This window comes from Phodopus roborovskii, unplaced genomic scaffold (assembly GCF_943737965.1).
Source record: "Phodopus roborovskii unplaced genomic scaffold, PHOROB, whole genome shotgun sequence".
In the NCBI taxonomy this organism is placed as follows: Eukaryota; Metazoa; Chordata; class Mammalia; order Rodentia; family Cricetidae; genus Phodopus; species Phodopus roborovskii.
In genome coordinates, this window is record NW_026126447.1 from 37771708 (window position 1) to 37794640 (window position 22933).

A 22933-nucleotide genomic window follows, 5' to 3' on the forward strand; every position below is an offset into this window, starting at 1 on the left:
ATGTATTCCATGGAAGAAAATCCAACATAAATACTCTAAATGCTAATTAGTTGAGTTCTTTAGAAGTTGTGGATTTTATGTACATATACACATATATGAGCAGAGTACACTTAGAAAAATAAGGGCTGGAAGAGTAGAAGATACAACTACTTTCATCTTTAGTTCTGCTAATCTGTCTAGATCTACATTCAGGCATTTGTACATACACTGTGCTATGTGTTAGCTGGCATAAATTGTCTCCATTACTTGCTGTTTGGTGTGACTTTAGAAGACTGTGCTTCTAGTCTCCCTTCGTGAAGAATGGTGACAATAGGATTAAGTGGCCTGGCACATGCCAACAAGAATACTGACTCCCACAGCCCACAGCCCTTCCTGTACTATGGCATCTGTGTGCAGGAAGAAATTCTGTCTGGATTATTGTCTCATGTCATTTTCATTCGTTGGCTGTGTATTCTTGCCTCTGACAGCCAAATACTTTTTTTTTTTTTTTTTTTTTTTTTTTTTTTTTTTTTTTTTTTTTTTTTTTTTTTTTTTTTTTTTTTTTTTGTTTTTTTTTTTGTTTTATTTCATTGAACAGTCCGTCTTCTTCTAGTTAATATGTAACTGTTTCTCATAAAAACAGTTTAGAGTTAAATACATGATTATGTTCCCATTCTGGAGCAGTATGTCATGTATCTCATTCATAACAAAATTAGTCTGTATGTAGCTTGTTTTGTATAGTCTATGCTTACTTGTGTTCGTTTTTGAAAGTCAAATATAAAATATTTACTTTGTTATAAAAATAGTCATACCAGACCTGAGAGTCAGAGACAGGCAGATTTCTGAGTTAGAGACCAGACTAGTTCCAGGCTAGCCAGGTCTGCCTAGTGAGACTCTGTTTGTTTAAACAATAGGTAGCCACACCTATTACTTTTTTTAAAGGGGCAGTCTACATATCTTGAGCTGTTCTTAGATAACTCTTAGAAGATGTAATGAGAAGAACCGTGCTCATTTTTTATTGAAGACACAATTAAGGGGATTTACTATGGTCAGCTAGTTAGTGGTAGCACTGATGGCTAGAAGTCACACCTTTCACTGTGCCCTCTCCTTTGTGAATGGCAGGTAAGGAAGTAGCTACTTTAGCACAAATTCAGGAGCTCTTTTTAACTAGTGTTTTGTGTTTACAGCCTATGCTAGACCCAGTCATCCTTACCACAATCCAGGATGTGCGGAGTGTTGAGGAGAAAGACCTCAAAGACAAGGTAATTACTCCGTAGACAGATGCCCGTGGTGCTGGTTAGTCCATGATAGCAAAGCCAAGTCTTGGCAAGTTCCCATAAGATTGCTTTGTGGATCCTGATGACATGATGTTCACATCAAATTAACTTGAATTTTCCTGACCCCACCCAGAAAGAACTGTTTTCAAAATCACTGAGGATATTGTTATCTCAATAAATAGAATGAACACAGTATTCCCATGAGTGATACCATTCAGTTTTTCTGGCATGATATTAATGGTATTTCAATCCGAATAAATTAGGATAATGTTGAATTTTTAGGTGTATCTGAAGTTGTTTAGAGCAGTTTAACATGGATAAACACTTTCCTACTTTGAATCCCTCCTAGGACAGTTGCCTTTTCTTTTCCTTGCTCCTCACTAATGAGCTTAACTTTTGCTTAGAAGCAAATGTAGTTAATTGATCGTGTAAAATATGAGCTGTCTCCTGGCCACTGCTACCCTACTATGTGTATAAATGAGAATTAATATCAGGGTGTTTTACAGTTTTTGTTTGTCTGTTTGTTTGTTTTTCTGTTTTTATTAAATGGAAGAGATTAGTTAGTATCCCTGAGCTCTTGTCTGCAATTAAGTTACTCTGCATGCGCTTCCAACCGGATCTGGTGACGATTGTGGATGACCTTCGCCTTGACATCCTGCTGCGCATGCTGAAATCACCACATTTTAGCGCTAAAATGAATTCCCTCAAAGAAGTAAGTTTGCACCTGTTTCTATAAGACTTGACTCATGTAGTTAATAATGCAAAAGTGGTGGGGGAAAGAACAATTTCTCTTGACTATGTGAGATGGAGATATCAGTGGTACCATATGTGAATTGTCTGTCATATTTGTATCTTCAAGATTTACTCTCTGAAAAACTGAAATTTCCTTAGACATTTACTAAGGGACAATTCTTTTTATTTCAGATATAACTTATCTTCTAGCTTATGTTAGGACAAAAACAAAGTAACTAATAATAGTGTGAACCTAAGCAAAATGCTGAAAATACTTTCCTTCAATTTCCTAAAGTTCATTTTAGATCTGCACAAACAGTGTGGTGGGTTCAGTGAAAGTCAGAGTAAGTCAACACCATTCAGTCATGATTGCAGGTATTTTTCCCTTAGTTTTGGGCTATTTTTGGCTCTGAGTCAAATTAGCTCATCCTGAATCATTTTACGTCGAAAGAAAAATTTATAGAAAGGAGACTGAACTATGTGAAGAGTTGAATAACCAGACCATGAACTTTGGCAAAGACGTGTGAACACATACGATTTGATCAGGCCACTGCTAGGACTCTTGTCATGTCTTACTTTCACATTCTGGTCCTCTGTCTTGTGGTAGAGGTCATGGACAGTTCACAAGCTGAATAGGGACCACTGCCTCTTTCTTTTCAGTTATAAAATGTGGAGGACAGTTGTGCTTGCAGTCTGGGTTAAGAGCCTCATCATCAAGGCAGTCATGGGTGATCTAAGGAGTGAGAAGAGCTGAGGATGACTGCATGTTCTTTTTGAAGAGATGTTACCATTAGTAGTCTGTTAACTTGGAAGAAGTTGGTTTTGAAGTATTTTGATAAATTATCAAACTGATATATATGTCTATAAAAATGACTATACATGTATGAGAGATTTTGATTATGCATGTTTGATTCAGTCATGCACATGCTACCATTTTAGGTAACCAAACTAATAGAAGATAGTACCTTATCCAAGTCTGTGAAGAATGCTATAGATACAGACAGATTACTGGATTGGCTAGTTGAAAACTCAGTTCTGTCAATTGCACTGGAAGGTAAGTTGCTTTTGAAAACTAAAAATTATTTGGCATGTAAATTGTCTTTATTTTTAAAATATTATTTCTTTTTATTAGTTTTTAGATAATCTTAGGAAGTTATTGCTTTGAATTAATAGACATATAGTCATTATTCACCGTATCTGATTTCCCCTCTGATACTTTCTCCATTAGGCAACATAGACCAAGCACAATACTGTGATCGGATAAAGGGAATTATTGAACTCTTGGGCAGTAAATTGTCATTAGATGAACTCACTAAAATTTGGAAAATACAAGTAAGTTGAGCAGAATTAACTTTGCCTTTTTTTTTTTTTTTTTTTTTCCTGGTAAATTTGTACCATAGGAAAGGGGATAGGGTGGTGAGGAGGCTGGGAAATGGTATTTAACTAAAAGAGCTATACCTGATCTGTTTATTAAGATTGCATATATAAGGGGTTGAGGACTTAGGGACTTAGCTCAGTGATAGGGCACTTGCCTAGCAAATACAGTGTCCTGGGTTCCACTCTCAGTTCTAGAAAAAATAAATTACGTATATAAAATGAATGTCATATTCACAAGACATTTCAGACTTTAGTCTTATTTCTTCAGTTAAAAAAAAAAAAAGTCAAGAGTCTTCCCAACAGCTGTGTATCAGCTAGGGCAGAGCTAGGAATGGGTGCAGTTCTTCTGTTTACCAACCAAGTTACTTTTCCCTCTATTGTTAGCTTTCTTTAATAATTTTTCCTGTTTAGTCTGACAAATGAGGATGATAGTAATGGCAAGTTTTTAGATTCCTACTTACCATCAATATTGACAGATTCTGGCTGCCATTTTTTTTTTTTTTAAGACTAGGTCTCACTATATAGTTTGTGCTGGACTTAAAATTGCAATCCTCTGCCCTAGTTAAATTATTCTTTTCTGCTTTGCTTTGCTTTCCCCTCAAGCCTGAATCTTTTGCCCTTTCCTTACCACAGAGGCTTTCATTAGTCAGTGTCATCCATCACTGGCTTTAATTACATTTGCTTGTTGCTGAGTGAATCATTCCTCTAATTCAAACAAGCAGTGCAGTGTATGTATGCGCCTCACCTAATTGCTAAAGCATAGTGAAATCTGGTGCTTTCCCTAACTGTGTCCACTTATTTGTATCTGTCAAAATCTGGTCAGAAACCAACTGCTAGGCATTTCAGACACATGGAATTTACTCTCTGGAATTGTTTACAAAGCAGCTATGCACATAGTACATAGGCATGCATACAGACAAAACTCGCATGCACATAACATAAACAATTTTTAAAAATTTAAAACAAAAACAACAAAAATAGAGTTGCTAAGGTGGAAGAAAGGTGGGGGGAACAGATAGAGAGCTGGGTATTAAGTCCAAGGAGAGGCACCTGCTTTGGGAGGTACCTTCGCTACTGGGGGGGCGGGAGGTAGTGCTGAAGCTGGTGAAGTGCCACTCACTAGCACTGTCAGAACCCCTGCCAGCCCAACATTTATTCCCTGAGCATGACCCCAAAGTCCTCCTCCCCTCCCTCTTTCATTCTACGTTTTCCTCTCCCAGTACTGCCCCTCACTGACAGAGTATTTATTATAGGAAACTAGCTGACAGATGACTGTGGGACTACAGTTGGTTGATTCCCTCCCAGCATTACAGAACAGACTGCAGTTAGGGACAGGGTTAAAGAAAAGCAGTCCTAGGTCCTTAGACTTTGCTTTTCGTATCTTGGCCTTCGTTGAATACCCTCACATAATGTTTTCTGAGTGTACATTTTGAACGCACTTGAGGTTGAAGATTAGGTATGTATGTGTGCATGTGCATGCACTCTCTCGTGCATTCCTACAGGCATGAATGTCCCATGACTGAAATTATAAAGAGAGTATCAGTCATTCACAGTAGGGTCTGCAGCTCTGTGCAGAGACTTACTGTTCATAAGGTCTGTAAATACTAGTTGAAGTCACAAAGAATTTATAATCAACAATTAAAATGGGGCCAATAATACTTTTAACCCTGATTATCATCTGGAAAAGCACTGAAAATGTATTTGCCTTGTAACTTAACAGTTCAGAGTAAAGCAATATGAATTTCTTACTGAAAATATTTTATTCTTTTCCTAAAATAAATGTCAGAGATCTTAATTCTTGTGCTTTTATACATGTGAAAGACAATACTACTGGGATTGAAATGCAGTCAGGTAATAACTATTAGTGATAGTTGCTTCGCTAATCCTGCCAATGTTGTCATGCAAGTGAATGCTGATTAGACTAGAGTCAATTAATTCTTGTATGTGTCACTTGTATAGATTATCAGGAAGAAGACTTAGGTTTTACAAGCCCCAGGGCTTAACTTGTACCTAATGTCTGCTTTCTTCTAGTCAGGACAGTCCTCAACGGTGATTGAGAACATTCACACCATTATTGCTGCAGCAGCTGTGAAGTTTAATACAGACCAGCTTAATCATTTGTTTGTTCTCATTCAGAAGGTAAGGGTTAGAGTTCGAGCCTATCTACCAACAACTGGGTGTAAATGTACTTTTCTTACCTCAAATTTAAAAGTTGCTACCAATTTCACCAGCTTGATTATGCCATCACCCCATGTCTTGTCTGTTCTCTTGTGTAGAGCTGGGAGACCGAGAGTGACAGAGTAAGGCAGAAGCTGTTGAGTCTGATTGGACGGATCGGCCGGGAAGCTCGATTTGAGGCTACTTCTGGAAAGGCAGGAAAATCAAATGGATTTTTTTAAGCTACAAATGCTTAAAACAGTCTTCTGTGTTTAGGAGATGGCTCACATAATGGTGCTATTGCAGGTTTTAGATGTACTCTGGGAACTGGCTCACCTTCCAACCTTGCCCAGTAGCCTTATTCAGCAAGCGCTGGAGGAGCACCTGACAATCCTTAGCGATGCCTATGCAGTGAAGGAAGCAATCAAGAGGAGCTACATCATTAAGTGCATAGAAGACATTAAAAGGGTTGGTTTTGGCTTTGTGTAATTTTGTTGTCAGAGCAATAATATTATCTGAGTGATTAGAGCCAAGAAAATTTCCTGTAAACTAAGAGGAATATTCTGTTTGGAAGCTCTTACCTTAGAAGCCAAATTTGGGTGCTATAGGTCTTGTTTTTACCAAGTCACTTATATTTCTCTTAAAATGAATTTTCAGCCTGGAGAATGGTCAGGTTTGGAAAAAAACAAGAAAGATGGATTCAAGGTAAGCATTTGCATATGAAGTCAACTAAGGTATTCTAATTTTATAATTACCTATAATAAATTGCATCATACTTTTTAAATACTTTAGGGTTTATTAGACTAATATTAATATACAGATGTGATTCTTATAAACTATGCTTTTCTTAGAAGTTGGTAGAGTTCCATTGAATAAGTACTTTTTATAGTACAATGACTTCTAAATAAATTCTGTCCCCATTTTTCTCCTGTAAGGGAAAAGGGAATATTTGTGAATAAAAAGAAGGAAGGGGAAAGGTGCATGTGGTGGCAGCATGCGAGAGTTCTTCGGTATTTGGTGTACCACACATGCACTTGCTTTTGTTCTCATAGCATCCCTGCTCCGAGCCCTGGGCAGCCCTCCAGTCAGTGATAGGAATAATTTTGTTTTTGGAGTTTCATATTAATAACATAGACATGTTTCTGGTTAAAATAGAGAGAGGCTTGGTATTTCATCAGCCGGACCTTTCCATGCTTTCCACTGGTCTTTCTTCAAAGGAGCTGGTTTACTACTAGCTTTCATGTATATATCCACAGACACAGCTCTTGCTAACAAGCTTTGGTGATTTACTGAGCCTTTTTGTTCATGTTGCCTAATCTGGCTATAAAGTTTAGGTGGGGGTATAAGAATGTGGTGTTTCTTATTTCTGACACTGAAATTTGATTAGCAGAATGTTCTGCGTAAGATCTAGCTTTAGTGATTTTAAAATTATTCACAAACTGGAGCTAGTAATGCTGGGGTTAAAAGGAATGATGAATGTTTAATTCAACAACTTGCTTGCTTTCTACTCGGATGGCATTTAAATTTTCCAGTTCCCTCAACTCAGTGACTCAGACAATTTAGCAGTCTCTCTTCTTATGATTGAATGGTTTTCATTGAGTTATTGAAATGTGTATCTTTCAGTAGTATCAGTAAAAGAAAGGGGCCTCTAGGAAAATGCTCTGTTCTTTTAGGCAACAGACATTTGTTTTTCTTTATAGATATGTAGGTCAGAGCTGAAGGAGCATCTCCCTTCCTCCAGGGAAATAACTTTAGATCCAGAAACTCCTTTGGACCTGTGTCCTGCCCTTGTCACAGCTAAGCGTCACCTAGCTCTCCTAGTTAGTTCATCATTTGTCTTTATTGCTTCTCTCTGCAGTCACTTCATTCATGTCTGTTGCTTAATGGCAAAACAACACAAAGGAAACTATCTGGTCATTTTGTGAGAGTCAAAAAGAATATTCTTCCATTTTACTGGCATCCCCTTCCCCCCACTGCTCCCAGGAAGGAAATCCTAGGAACTGTTGCTCTTTCCAAGTTTTATGTTGCACTTGCCAATTGGCTAAGTGCTTCGTAGATACTCAAAGTACACATTGCTGAAGGGGGGCAGTGGGAAGATCAAACCCCCCTGGCAGGGGAGTGAAGTATTTACTGCCACTAAAGGTGTTTTTCTATGCTATGCCCTTTCCTGCCAGGCAGCAAGGTGGGCTGACTGGGGATTATGTCTCCCTGCCAGGCTACACAGAAACTAAGCGAAGGGTAAGACAAGCTCACCCACCTCTTACCCCCTCCTGCCCTCAGCTACCTCTTCTCCCCAACTGATTCCCCTTCCTGCTGCTTTTGACACTCCACTCCAAGTTCCCAAGTTTACTGTCCTGTTGAGAAATTCTGACCTTTATTTCTATAGATTCTGCCAAGGTCCCCTCAGCCCTTGGCCCTCTTCCTTTCCTTTGCTTCTTTTATACCCTCCACTGTCCACCCCCAACCTTTGTCTCTTATTTCACTTCTTATTTCCTTCAGCTAAAAAATTTAAATGTTCTCATCCAAAAAAATAATTACTAAACAACAACAACAAAAAAATGTTTACTCCAGTAGTAGTGTTCGCATATTCCATAGGCTATCTTTAGGTCTCCTCACAGCATCTGGCAGGTTTCTCCCTTTTCCTCTCCTGCACCCTATGAACACACATAAAGCTGCACTTAACCAGGCCAAATATCCTTTGAAATACTTGGGACCTATTGTGTTTGCAGTTTTGGAACCTTTTCGATTTCAGAGTATTTAAATAAATTGAGCATCCCAAATTCAAAATAAAAGTTTTGAACATAATATTAGCACTTAAAAAAACTTTCAATTTTAGAATTCAGATATTTTGATTTCAATACAGTCGACCTGTATATTAGTTAGTTGCCTATGTTTGCCAAAATATGATAAAGCTAGCAAGATGTCCTCAGTACAAATAGTCTCATAGTGATGTAGAAAATTCTTCTTAAATACTTTCTTCCTGTACAAAAAAAAAAAAAAATGTTACGTTGTTTCTAGATAAAAAGTCTAAAACTGAAAAAGCAAGACAGATAAGAAGTGTTCAACCCTAAGAAGAGAGAACTCAAAGAACATGAATGGTTTCTTTAGGTACTGAGAGAGTAAATATAGAGAAATGGAGTGGACTTTGTGTTATGTCTCCTAAGGTAATGCATGAAGACCTGTTTAGGTGTAAGAAGTTTCCTAGTGAAAAGTGTCTAAACAGAGTGCCTGCCTACTGAAGCAGTGAACGAGTAATGAGTTTCATAAAAAGGGAAGGTGTGCGGGACACCCAGGTTGAGACCTGCAGTTCCCTCCAACGTTACTCTAATTTGGACAGCACACTGAATTTAATGAAATTATCATATATATTCGGTTTGTTTTCAGCCATCTTTAGCAATCAGAGGAGGTTAATTTTCAATTTTTCTTGTAACTTCACAATATAACACCATGGATAACAGTGATTAACATTTTTTTCCTGATTGCTAACCTTCGGAAAGACTATTATCAGAAATGAGTCTTAAATTCCAATTTATATGACTTTTCTTTTAATTTTATTATATAGAGTAACATTTGAACTATAATTTTCTTTAGCCATAATTTACCTAATTAGTCATAATGATGCTTTTTAATGTATCTACTTATTGCTAAAGGATTTATGTGTAGGAGGCTGGAGAGATGGCTCAGAGGTTAAGAGCACTGGCTGCTATTCCAGAGGTCCTGAGTTCAGCTTCCAGCAAACATGGTGGCTCACAACCAGCTGTAGTGAGATCTGGTGCCCTCTTCTGGGCTGCAGGCAGACATTCAGGCACATAGTACACTGCATACATAATAAATAAAGAAATCTTAAAAAAAAAAAAAAATGGATATGTCTGTATAGATATAGATATTTGTAATACTTTTAGAAGATGTCAGTTCAGAATCAAGCCTTACAATTTTTATCATCTCTTAAGTTTTGTTTTAGAAAAAAATACTCTGGCTAACTTCAGAAGTATTTGACCTTTAATACATACCTTATTTCTATGATTTGAAAATGCCAGAGATTGCAGCCTAAATTACAGAGTTACTAACAGAAGAAAAACAGAAACTACCTTTTGGGAATGGAATTTAGCTCAGTTAGTACAATGCTTACTTATCATGAACAAGGCTCAGGGTTGTATCCCCAGCACTCAAGAAATGGAGACAGGAGAATCAGACAGTTAAGATCATCTTCAACTACATAATTAGTTTGAGACTAGATGTGGTACCTGAGACTCTGCCCTGACCCCAAGAAAAAGTCATTTTACATTTACCAGCCATTGTTTAGACTTGTAGCCAGGGGTTAAATGTAAACATGTTCTTGTTCTGTTTTTTCTCAATTATGTGTAATTTCACCTTAAAATACTGATAATCATTATCTGTAGTAGTGTTTTGGACCACCCTGAAATCTTTGGTACTGGGGATGTTAGGGATTGCACATGTAGGCAAGTATGTTACATAACAGCGTCCTTGGGGGCATACTGAAGCAAGGAGTTTTGTGTGCTCATATTTGTTCAGAAAGAGACTTTTTCTTGAGTGGTGAACAGTACAGTTGAACAGCTTCTTGTGAATTGAGGTACAGCTTAAGGTAGAGAGGCATCAGTGCTGAGTGATAGAGCCCTGCCAAGGGAAGGGACTGCATGCCAGCCTTTGGCTTTGAAAATGACTTGAATTGTTTTGAGTCACAGTAGGCTAGTTAGTGCTATGTCATGGTATGATGTTTCTAATAACATTTAAACAATAAATTAATAACCCAAATTGAGGTTTAAAGGCCATCCTTTTTGGTGCTATCTGTAATAAATAACAGCTCAATTCAGATAGCAGGTAGATGAACAAAAGCCTTCTGTGTATAGGTAAGTTTGTATATAAAAGATATGGACAGTTATACAAGCTTACACTTAATACTTTAGTGGCTGGTAAGTGTCTTTTGACATAATTGAAGAAGTATCAATTTGAGAAATGTTAAAAGTCATAGAAATGTATCTTAGAATCCACGAAATATGGTATTTGATACATTGGCTTATTTGGCTCATGTATTTGAGAGGAGGAAAAAGTATTGTTTGGCAATAGCTTGCACACAGTAGTAGTAGATGCACTATAGTAGTAGATGTGTTTCTTTAAAAGACTACAATATTATTCTTTCAACTAAGATCTTCATTTTGCAGAAAGATTTGATAAAATTACTTAAAGCAAAAAAGTTCAGCCTTTTAAATAAATGCTAAGGCTTTAGTTAATTTTTGGTTATAATTAGTTGGTTAATAGCATTTAATCTGATACCAATTTTATTATGAAAATTTATAGTACAAAATTATGCTATTGATTAAAGGCCAATTCTCTTTAAGAAGAATTGCATGCACGTCATGTTTCTTTCATCTGCAACACAAAGATCTGATTGTCTTACCAGTTTCAGAAATAATATATTTGAATGCTTTGAAATTAAAGTGTAGTCTAATATATAATATCCAATAAAAATAGTAATGGAGTCGGGTGGAGGAAGGGAAGTACTAAGAATTGAACCCAGGACCTGACATATGCTCTACCTCTGAGCTGTACCCAAGCCCCTTAATAATTAAAGCAGAATTATCTTTTACACAATTATCTTAAATAGAAATATAATCAGATTATATTTTCTTTGTTACTTAACTCATTGTCAGTATCTTGATCAGATCATTCATACCATAATCACATAATTAAAGAAAGTCATATTCTTGTCTATTTTCCTTGCTAGCCAGTTCAGTTGTTAAGCTTTGCCATCAGTTTACTTTATGAGTCAACATGTCTTAGCAGCTCTGTGCTACTTAATCTATCCTTTGAAGTTGCTAATTCCTTGTCGTCTGTATTTTGCTGATATCCCCCTGTACATTTACTGTCATTTCACATCCACTCCTGTTTGCAGTTCTTGACCTTAGGAAATTGCATGCAGAATAAGAAGTTGAAGACTGAATTGTGATTGCATGGAGATAAGCTAAAAATAAGTAACATGAAAAGGAAAATAGTGGAATGTGTAACAATGAAATTATTGACTTGGAAATTTTTTATAGCTAATAAATGACTGCTATTTACTTCTAAACTTAATTAATGTAACTTCTTTTTAACTCTAGTCATCTCAGCTTAATAATCCGCAATTTGTATGGGTGGTGCCAGCTTTGCGTCAACTCCATGAAATCACACGCTCATTTATAAAACAGACATATCAAAAGCAAGACAAGGTAGGAGTATAATTACCTTTGGTTCTTATGTGCATAGCCATTTGTAATAATTGTAATAAGCAAGGGTGTTGCATTGATAGTGTCTCACTGACTTACATTTATTAATGTCACTGAGTCTTATCATTTGGAACTCTTGAGTTTAAATCACTGTACTTTCATGTCTGGGGGGAGCTTCTTTTGTCCTACCTCTTCTTTTTCATTGTTTAATTTATGAAAATAACTACGCAAGCTTTTTTAAAAAGTAGTGGTAACTCAAATTTGAAGATTACTTTGTCTAAGAGCTAGGTAGAGCTTTCTTCATGTTAGGGATTTTGGGGTAAGATCCAGGAAAAGATTCATTTCTCATTGCAAAATAATAGCAATGGCTTATAAGTTCCTTGGGAGGAGGTTACCTATTAATAAGCATAATAAGAAATCAGTGCCAAATAAAATACCAGATTGATTGTGTTAACTGTAATAGGAAGTCTCATGTTTGTTCTTTCATCTGGGGCTACATTCTAAAATAAAAGTATATTAAACCAACCAAACTACTGTGAGCCTCATGCCTCTTTCATTTTTGTTGTCTTTGTTAAGAGCATTATTCAAGACCTGAAGAAAAATTTTGAAATAGTCAAATTGGTAACAGGAAGCTTACTAGCTTGTCATCGACTTGCAGCAGCTGTGGCTGGACCTGGAGGTTTAACTGGCTTGACACTGGTGGATGGTCGTTACACTTACCGGGAGGTATCAGCCACTGTGTTTTTGTTTTATAGTTTTTGGCATTTGTTTAACTTCTTCTGTTTGAACTGTAAAATACATGTTTGTTGGGTACAACTACAAAGGGTACCATAAGCTATCTTTGTGATGAGAAAACAGCTCCCTCCCTGTTCCCCCCACAAACCCCCATCCCATCCCCTTTCTGCTCCCCAGGGAGGGCGAGGCCTTCCATGGGGAGTCTTCAAAGTCTGTCATATCATTTGGAGCAGGGAATCCAGTTGCAGACGGGGAGGAATGATGAGCAAAGGGGTCAAGACCAGGCTGAAGAAATCCATAGAAACTGCTGACCTAAACAAGGGAGCTCATGGACTCCAATCTGATAGCTAGGAAACCAGCATGGGACCGACTCAGATTCTCTGAATGTGGTCTTGTTAGGGAGGACTGGGCAGTCTGTGGGGCCTCTGGTAGTGGATCAGTATTTATCCCTAGAATACGAATGGACTTTGGGAGCCCATTCTACATAGAGGGATACTCCCTCAGCCTAAAGAAAAGTTTTGAGTCTTAACTATAATTTCATTTTTTTTCTTACTAGATTTACTAATTTGTGCTTTTGCTTACCTGTATACATGTGTACCACATGTGGGGCTAAAACTCACAGAGTTCAGAAAAGGGTATCAAATTTCCTGGCACTAGAGTAACAGATGGTTGTGAAACACTTTGTGGCTGTTGGGAATTGAACCCAGGTCCTCTGCAAGAGCAATAAATGCTTTTGACTACTGTGCCATCTCTTCAGTGCTTTACTAAATGTCAAACTGGAGTTTAGAAAACTAGTATTTATTAGCAACAATTGCTAGCTATGTAGATCATGCATTTTGTTTTCAAATCAATTGATTGCTAACGGTATTTTAAAAGTCTTAGTTGTATATAGTGCCCCATACCTGTAATCCAGGACTCCACAGACCAGTGGTTCTCAACCTTCCTAAGGCTGCAATTCTTTAATATAGTTCCTCATGTTATAGTGACCCCCAACCATAAAATTATTTTTTTTCTACTTTATAACTAATTTTGCTGCTTTTATGAATTATAATGTAAATAATATGATATGCAGGATATCTGATATTTGACCCCTATGAAAGAGTTATTCAATACCCCTGTTGCCCCCAGAGGGGTTGTGACTCACAGGTTGAGAACATGGCATGGTCTATGGATTGAATTCTAAACTATTCTGGAATTCAGAGTGAGACCTTGTCTCATAAAAAACAAAACAGCAATAAAAAAAACTACCAGAAATAAAACTTAACCACCACTTTTAAGCATGGTGGTTCCTTTTGAGATTACTAAAGTTGAATTTGATTTACATCTGAAATCAACTGACTTTGTAATTAATTAAAGTTTTGTTGTAATGTTTCTTTTAGGTATGAGTGCCTCAAATGAGTTAATTGGTTGCATTATTGCTTTTTTTTTTTTTTTTTTTTTTTCCCCAGTATTTAGAGGCACATCTGAAATTCCTGGCATTTTTCTTACAAGAAGCTACACTATATCTGGGGTGGAACCGAGCCAAAGAAATCTGGGAATGCCTTGTGACTGGCCAGGATGTCTGCGAGTTAGATCGAGAGGTTTGTAAGACAGTGTTGAAATGCTGCACTGTGCCATATGTCTCATCTTGTTCTTGTGTCCTGGATCCTCTGTTTGTGTTGGCAGAGTAGGAACTGTAAGTACTAGAAAATAATGTCATACAAGAAATCCATGATATATGTAAATGTGTCAGCTCTCTGATCATTTTGATGGAATTCTGGGTCAAAAATATTAAAGTCCATAAAATGAATATTGATGAATTATAGGAATAATTTTGTTTTCTCCTATCCTGTGAAACTAATTTTAAATCACTACTAAAAAAATCTTAGTACCTAAAAATGATATTGTATCCCCAGAGAATGGTAAGTCAAGAACAACTAAAGCAGAAATAGAAACATTTACTTTGACATTTGCAGTTGCTAACAGTGAGTCTTGGTTTCCTCTCATTTTACAGAATAATAATAACCACTTCATAGGTATGTTGAAAGGACTGAGTTTGTGACGGTGCTTAGCACTGTGCCTGGCATGCAGCAAGGCTTAATTGCATGCCAGTGGGAAGAGTTGAGTATAAAATCCAGTGAAAAGTGTGAGTGCATAATTGCTAAGAGAAAGACCTACTAACCATTAGTTCCCATTTGCTCCAGAGTTCCAAATAAAATATTTCAGTTTTGAGTATCATTTAGAAGGATTGAAAGCAGTCTCTTTACTGTCCAGATGTCCATGTGTTTTTGTCTGCAGAGGTTTGTGGTTGGTCTTAGGGCAGTTCTGTCTTAATCCACAGATGTGCTTTGAGTGGTTTACAAAAGGGCAGCATGATCTCGAGAGTGACGTTCAGCAGCAGCTCTTCAAGGAGAAAATCTTGAAATTGGAGTCATATGAGATCACTATGAATGGTAGGGAAAGCTTACAACTATTTCTTTTAGTTTTTTTTAGAATAAGAGATTTCTTTCTTAACTTTAATCCTACTTCTCAGAAGCAGCTAAACAGTTGGAATATCCTTGTGGAATTCTTCACATACGTAACCACATGGTACCTTACTGAGTTTTAAAATTGCATAGCCTAATAGATTACATTGCCAAATTATCTTTCTGGTATTCCTTAATAAATAGGATTCATTAGGTAAAAAATATATCAAAGTACATAATGCTTCCTTTCAGTTGTTTCTTTTGGCTAGGTTATTTTATTGAGATTCAGTTCATGTGCCATAAAACTTACTTTGTAAATATACATTCATCAGCTTTTAGTCTGTACTCACTTGTGCAGCCTTGACTAGACATTGTCACCCAAAAAAATAGCCTTGTCCTCATTGGCAGCCTCTCTCTGACCTTCCCTTGTCTAGCCTCTAATCTTTTCCTTTATAGATGACCTAATCTGAATATTTGGTGTATGTGAAATCATAAGTACTATTTGGGATCTTTTGTACCTATTTTCTCTGATTGTGGTGTGAATGTTTTCAAGGCACACCCAGATTGTTGTGTGTATCACTTTAGGACTATAATATTTCACTCAAGATGTCTCTTATTTTGTTAATTCATCATTTGGTGAACATTTGTCACTACCACTTTGAACTATAAACATTCATGTGGCAGCTTTTGTGTTTTCATATCTTTTGGTTATGAATTTTAGAGTCACATTGCTCTGAGAGCTAATCTTTGAGAATCTTATCAAACTTTTTTGCAAAGGGGCTACACCATTTTATAATCCCACCAGCAATGTATGAGGGTTCGGATGTAATACTCTAGGTATTAGCTCTTTAACAGATACATAGTTTGTTAAAAATCCCTATTTTGAAAAAAAAAATCCTGTTTGTATGTTGTGTTCTTTTCTTGATAGTGTCTTTTGAAGCATGAAAGTTTTACATTTTGATTAAGTCTACTTTGTGTATTTTCTCTTGCTGCCTGTGAGTTTTTGTTAATGTTTTGGTTTGTCTGGGGTTTTTTTGTTTGTTTGTTTGTTTGTTTTGTTGTTGTTTTGTTTTAGGACAGGATGTCATTATGTAGCCCTGGCTGTTGTGGAACTTGCTATGTAAACCAGTTTGGCCTCGAACATACAGAGGTCTGCCTCTGCCTCCCAAGTGCTAGAATTAGAGGTGTATGGTTTGCTTTTGTACTTTTTAAAAATGTCTTTGTATATTCCAGGCTGGTCTGGAGCTTCTGAGCTCAAGAAGTCCTCACACCTCTGCATCTTGAGTAGATGTGACTGTGGGCCTATACCACCACATGGCCTATACCACACACCCTACACACAGCCTATACCACACAGCCTATTCCACACACAGTCTGCACCACCACATAGCCTATTCCACACACAGCCTATTCTACACACCCTACAATCTATACTACACACAGGCTGCACCACATACAACCTCTGCACTTTTGATACCTATTCAAGAAACAATTACCTGGAATATTGTAGCCTTCACTTCTGATTAGCTTTAGTCTTTTAATCGATTATCTTGTGTCTGAGTGCATGGGTTTGACTGGCATTCTATAATTTTAGGTTTCAACTTATTTAAGACTTTTTTTGAAAATGTGAATCTTTGTGATCATCGATTGAAAAGACAAGGAGCTCAATTGGTATGTAGCATACTTTGAATTATTTGATATAGCTTGATATTCAGAAGAAAAAAAAAAGCCTGTCTTCTAATGATTAGAAAACATGAACATGTTTGTTTAAATCAGGTCTTTTTCCCTGCCAACTCAGGCATTAGCGACAGAGGCTCCCTTTGAAGGCACTGGTGGCTGCATGGCTAGCATAGTCTCTCTTCAGCAGCCACATAGGAAGTTTCTGTCCTCTAGGAGCAGCCCTGAACCAGTAGTTGTCAAGTAGATTTCCAGAGGAATGAATCCAGTAGGCTTCCATGTACCTGAGAATGATAAAATGTTCATCCTAGGATGTCAGTGGCTAGGATTGCAGGGGGAAATGTGGGAGCAGACTTATTAAGTAGGAAAACAAGGCCCATAGAATGTTTATATTTACATATGTTCTTAAGACAGAAAAGCATCAATCTTTAAGTCTCTGTTATTTAGGTCCTGCTACTGAAGTAGTCAGAATATTTGCAAGATACTGCAAGTGCTGTATCCTGCTGCTTCCAACCGAGCTTTGGGAAGGACTGGATCGGGTTCCCAGAATTAGTAGCCACTTCATTCTTGTTTCTTTTGAAGAGAAGTCCATAAAGATGATATCTGTATCACTTTTCGGTTTCTAATTGACTAGCTTTTCTGAGTAGAGGTCTGCCTTGTGTCAGGAATATCTGGAGAAACATCTCTGCACCTATTCTAATTGCCATGAAGGATGCCTGTTTTTGTGGTCAGTTGGTTTTCATGTTAGAATTCCACATCAGTACAGTAGTGGTTGTTAAACAGAGATTCAGACTCAATGATGTAACAGAAAAATAATTACCTGTGATGTTATAATAATAGTGGGCTGTTTAATTTATATTATTTTAATTTTACACAGTATGTAGAAAAGCTGGAATTGATAGGAATGGATTTCATTTGGAAAATAGCAATGGAATCACCTGATGAAGAAATTGCTAATGAAGCTATTCAGTTAATCATAAACTACAGTTACATTAATCTAAATCCTAGGTTAAAGAAGGTAAGTATTCAAAGAAAAATGCTACTGAAACACAAAAATGTAAAAAATTCCATATTTGTTATTGGTAAGTGTAGTCCTTGCTGTATCATAGTTTGACTCATTTTGGTATTTTGTCTTGATTAATGTTCAGAATTAAATGCCTAATTTTAATTTCTATATACTTCCTACTTTCAGGACTCAGTGTCTTTACATAAGAAATTTATTGCTGATTGCTATACAAGACTAGAAGTGAGTAATAATTTCTTACCTTTTAAATGAGTTCTTTTCCCCTTTTATAAGTTTATATTTTTGGATAATGTATAATGCTGTTATTTGTGACTAAGTACTATTAGAGAGTTGATCAAAAGTCCTATGTCATGGTATGGGAGTAAGCATTTGCTTTGATGTTTGTCAGTGGTTAAATCTTCGCTGTAAATCATGAAGACCTATATTCAGATCTAGGTTCTAGCATTGCTCTTGGTGTCTGTAACTCCAGAACTGTAGGTGAATTCTAGGGACCCACTTGGTCAGCAAGTCTAACCCAAAACACTGAGCTTCAGGTTCAGTGAAGAGACCCTGTATCAAAAAAGCAAGGTGGAAAGCAATAGAGAAAGACACCTAATACTAACCTTTGACCTCCACACACATGTGCTTATACATGTGCTCATGAACATGAGTGATAAGTTCTGAATCCCCAGTTATTGGAAATCCACTGCAGTCAATCAAACCAATTTAATAAATCCAAGTTTAATGAACAGAGCAAAAGCACTCCTGGTGACCTCAGGAGGGTGGGAAAAGTATCACATGGCAAATATGACTGTTAGATCTTAAGTATCCCATAGGCATGGTCTTGAGCAGCCCTCGGGAGAAGCTGATCCTTGGTGGACTTTTTGAGAGGTTGGGGTTTGGAATGGGAGATGAGGGAGGAGGCTTGGGGTGGAACTTCCACAGAACAGTGAGCACATATACATGCATGCTCACACAGGATACTTGAGCACACACACCAAATACACTCAGTAGAAAATCTTATCTTCTGTCTCATCTCTTCCCTCTGCTATCTATTGTTCTACTTATCTCCCACTTCTGGACATAAGGAACCATCTATTGTTCCATATATTTCACACTGGAAATTCAGTATCTGTGTTTCACATAATGTGTATAATAAATAACATTTCAAACTAAATAAATGCCAAATAGGAGACATGGAAGCAAATGATGTTGGCTCTCTTTATTTCTTAAAAGCCTATGGTTTACTCTTATTTCATATTTATTTTGACCGCCTTAGTTCCATCATGATAATTAAAGCACTGAAGATTAATGTTCAGTTGAAATCTGTGCTTAAGTTTTATAGCTAATGAGTATTCCAAAAGTATAAAATGCCACTGTCCTCAGTGTTAATAAATTGATCTTCCTCATGGCAAACATGTACTCTATACAATATTCCCCAAATTGTGACTTCCATACAAATATGTCATCATTAAAGAACACTCAAATAAGCTGGGCAGTGATAGTGCACAGCTTTAATCCCAGCACTTGGGAAGCAGAGATCGGCAGATTTCTGTGAGTTCTCAGCCAGCCTGATCTACCCAGTGAGTTCCAGGACATGGTCCAAAACTATAGAAAAGCCCTCTCTCGAAAAACCAAAACAAATAAGCAAACAAATAAACAAAAACAACCTATTCAAATATTCAAGGTTTTCTATATGAAGTACAATATAAGTATTAACATATCTCAACTAGTTCTTTTTAATATTTTTTTTATTATTTATATGTTGTGTTGTGATAGCATGAAAGGGATACTCACGTGCCGTGTTTATTGCATATGTGGAGGTCAGAAGACACATTTTTATGAATCACTTCTCCTCTCTACATAGGTTCCAGGGATTTGCCTCAGGTCATCAGGCTTTCTTGGCAAATGCATTACCTGCTGAGCCATCTCACAACCCTCAGCTAGCTTTTATTTTGACTCCCAGGGTTATTTGGTAGAGACTTTTGATTCTCACAACTGGAAGAATCCTTGTTGGCACCTATTGGTTAGAGGCCAGGGATCCTACTAGCCCCAGCGCTGTGGAGGCCAGGTTGAGGAACCCAGATATGAAATGAATAATGATTATTTTGTACTTTACAGGCAGCCAGTTCAGCACTTGGTGGCCCCACTCTAACACATGCTGTGACCCGAGCAACAAAAATGCTCACTGCTACTGCCATGCCAACTGTAGCAACGTCAGTTCAGTCTCCGTACAGGTAGGTAGCTTCAAAACAGAACACAGACACACAACACAGAAATGTATTGTTTTTAAAAATGTTTGTGCAATGCTGTCTCCACCATCTTTTCACTGGTATCCTCATTTTATGTCATAGCTTCCGTAAGCTGTTGTGTCTTGGAGAATCGTACATGTCCTAATATCCGTCTTTGTCAGTGTCTTGAAGAGCTGTAGGTCCTCATCAGGGTCACCTAGTATTGTTTGTTCTACCCATCTGCCCTATGAACACATTCTTCTGTTTTTACTTTGTACTACTTTGATTGTGTGTAACTGAGTAGCCTGATCTTAAGGATTTAATAAAAATATATTCATTGGGCAAGATTTTTTTCTAAGTTTGAAATATTTATATAAAGGTTTTCTCCTTGAGTAGCCCAAGGGCATGGGGAAAAGAAAAGGAAATTAAAAAAAATGCTGTTTAAAATTATGTACTATAATACAATCACAGCCCACTAAAATAGTCACCTAAAAAATTACTTTAAAAAATATTAGTAAGAGCTTTATCATCAAATAATATTTGTGTGACAACTTTGAATTGACATTCCCATTATTGCTTAGAGTCTTAAAGTGTTACTAGGATCTAAGTTTAGTGTTTGCTTTGGTTCTTTAAAATAGTGAGGAGAAACACTGAATGTTTACTAGCCTTAAATTGGGGTATAACATGCATTCCCTTAAGCAGCCCCACATCATTGGTGCTCAGGAAACCTCGGTATCGCTCTGCTGCTCTCTGCAGATAACTTCTTGTACAACCCATCTCTCCTAGAGCAATTGTGTTTTTACTTGTTGAGATAATACTTTTTCCCCCTCTCCAAACCTTCCTTAAGAAGCTCTGACGGCTCTGAGTGGGTTTAACTAGTACTCACTGGTACTAATCTGTGTATGTTTCAGTTTTGACCAGTGAGTACTGACTGGTTGTGGTCTTGGTGAAGCAGAGTAAAAGTGAGCTGAAGTCAGTGATTCATTTCAAATATGTTTAAAGACTTTTTTTAAAAACTCATAGATCAACAAAACTTGTGATAATCGAGAGATTGCTTCTTCTGGCAGAACGCTACGTGATCACAATAGAGGTATGTTCTCTTCTTTTTAGAGCAGCTTTATTCATGTTGCAGATGAGGTGGGTGAAGCGTGTGTTTTGACAGTTGTGTTGTGCCACAGTGCGTCTGACTCAGTTGCATATCTCTTTGAAGGATTTTTACTCTGTTCCACGAACTATTCTACCTCATGGTGCCTCATTTCATGGACATCTTTTAACTCTTAATGTTACCTATGAGTCTACCAAAGATACCTTCACTGTAGAGGTAGGTTTATACTGAGCTCAATAACTTTTTCATGTCTTGCTTTCATAAGAATGATGTTGATGGAGATGAATGATGGTTCTCAAAGGTATTTATTTGATAAACAAATTGGAAACAAAGACTGAGATCTCTAGGGAGATGGTTCAGTTAGTGCTTACCATGTAAACATGAGGACCTGTTTGGATCCCTAGCATCCAGGTAAAGAGCTGGCATGGCAGTATGTACTTACAATCCTAGACCTGGAGGTAGGCTCTAGGAAGAGCCTTAGAGATCACTTAGCCAATCAGTGAGCTCTAGGTTCAGCGAGTGTCTCAAAAACTATGGTGGAGACTATGGAGAGTAGTAGAAGACACTTGACATCAAGTTCTGGTTTTCATATACATGAACACAAACACTCATACACCACACACACATAAAGTAACCTTGAAATGAAAAGAAACCAGGGAGTATAAGCAGATATATAAGTAAATATAAAATATGCTGCCGAGTGAAAATAAGTATTATAAAGAATAAATAATAGTAAAGGATATTAATTTGGTAGAAGATAAAGGTATTGAATAAAGATGGACCCCTGAGGTGCTTGATGTTTGAGCAGAGATTTGAAAAACAACAGAGTAATTGCTTTTATTAATACAGTCTTTCAGACAGAATAGCAGGTAAAAGGCTCACAAGGTGGCTGTTGAGAGGAGGTATGATGAGAAAGGTTAGAATAGAAGACATTTCCAGGGAGTGGCTTGAGATCTTATTCCATACATAAAGGGGAGGAATAGCATCAAGCATTTAACACCTACATAAGGGCCACCCAAGGGCAGGGGTTCTTGCCAAGACTCTACTCTATTCCTGGCTTTTAGAAATACATAGTAGATGATCAGAACTGTTGTTTGAAGAGCTAAGTAATGGAAGGCTGGAGAGATGGCTCAACAGTTAAGAGCACTTATTGCTCTTCCAGAGAGAAATGAATAAATGAATCCTCTCACCCCAGCGTTGGTTTTATTTTCTAGGCTCACAGTAATGAAACCATAGGCAGTGTCCGGTGGAAGATAGCCAAACAGCTGTGCTCTCCTGTGGACAACATACAGATATTTACCAACGATAGTTTGGTGGGTTTAAACAATTGTTGGCACATTAGCCCAATTTGTATAGTTTCCTCCTCTTTCCTCTTGGTAACTAAGAAACCACCTTTTGTAGCTGACAGTGAATAAAGATCAAAAGCTCCTCCACCAGCTGGGATTTTCTGATGAACAAATTCTGACAGTGAAGACTTCTGGCAGTGGGACCCCTTCGGGGAGCTCTGCAGATTCCTCCACCAGCTCCAGCAGCAGCAGCAGCGGGGTTTTTAGTTCATCGTATGCCATGGAACAGGTACAGAGAGCAAATTCAGAGTAGAAACAGGGATGTATCGACTACTGCCTTTCTGCCTTTGGTCTATACAGATTTGGGTGATCACATCTCTTTAGTCTGGCAAGGTCTGAATAAAGAAAACTAATTGATAACTGATTCAGAGCAGAGAAGATCCATAATTTACTAGTCTTATGAGTTTGGAAACACTGACTTGGTCATTCTGCCTGACCTCTTGCTGTCCTCTCCTACATGTTTCTTCATTGTTGATTTTTCTCTTCTTACTGGGTGATTCATTCTTCAGTACTCAGACATGTTGTGCTATCTTAGTACTTTACAGGTGGGAAGGTAGATCATTGAGTAAAATGCTTGCCATACAAGCCCAAGGAGCTGAATTCAATCCTAGCACCCACATAAATCGTAGGGAAGGTGATAAAATGTTTA

General features: G+C 37.4%; 1 protein-coding gene across 1 annotated transcript in view; it reads left to right on the plus strand.

Moving 5' to 3' along the window:
* Nucleotides 1-22933, plus strand: part of Usp24 (ubiquitin specific peptidase 24) — a 123602-nt gene that overhangs the window by 44242 nt on the left and 56427 nt on the right. The window contains exons 9-28 of the mRNA XM_051188293.1: nt 1167-1241; nt 1810-1968; nt 2928-3042; nt 3217-3320; nt 5397-5504; nt 5642-5737; nt 5829-5990; nt 6180-6227; nt 11639-11746; nt 12320-12469; nt 13927-14058; nt 14799-14910; nt 16517-16593; nt 17477-17617; nt 17792-17845; nt 19724-19839; nt 20857-20923; nt 21044-21154; nt 22153-22251; nt 22340-22513. Of these exons, the coding sequence (XP_051044250.1) occupies nt 1167-1241; nt 1810-1968; nt 2928-3042; nt 3217-3320; nt 5397-5504; nt 5642-5737; nt 5829-5990; nt 6180-6227; nt 11639-11746; nt 12320-12469; nt 13927-14058; nt 14799-14910; nt 16517-16593; nt 17477-17617; nt 17792-17845; nt 19724-19839; nt 20857-20923; nt 21044-21154; nt 22153-22251; nt 22340-22513 (2208 nt within the window). The remainder of the gene's footprint in view (nt 1-1166; nt 1242-1809; nt 1969-2927; nt 3043-3216; nt 3321-5396; nt 5505-5641; nt 5738-5828; nt 5991-6179; nt 6228-11638; nt 11747-12319; nt 12470-13926; nt 14059-14798; nt 14911-16516; nt 16594-17476; nt 17618-17791; nt 17846-19723; nt 19840-20856; nt 20924-21043; nt 21155-22152; nt 22252-22339; nt 22514-22933) is intronic.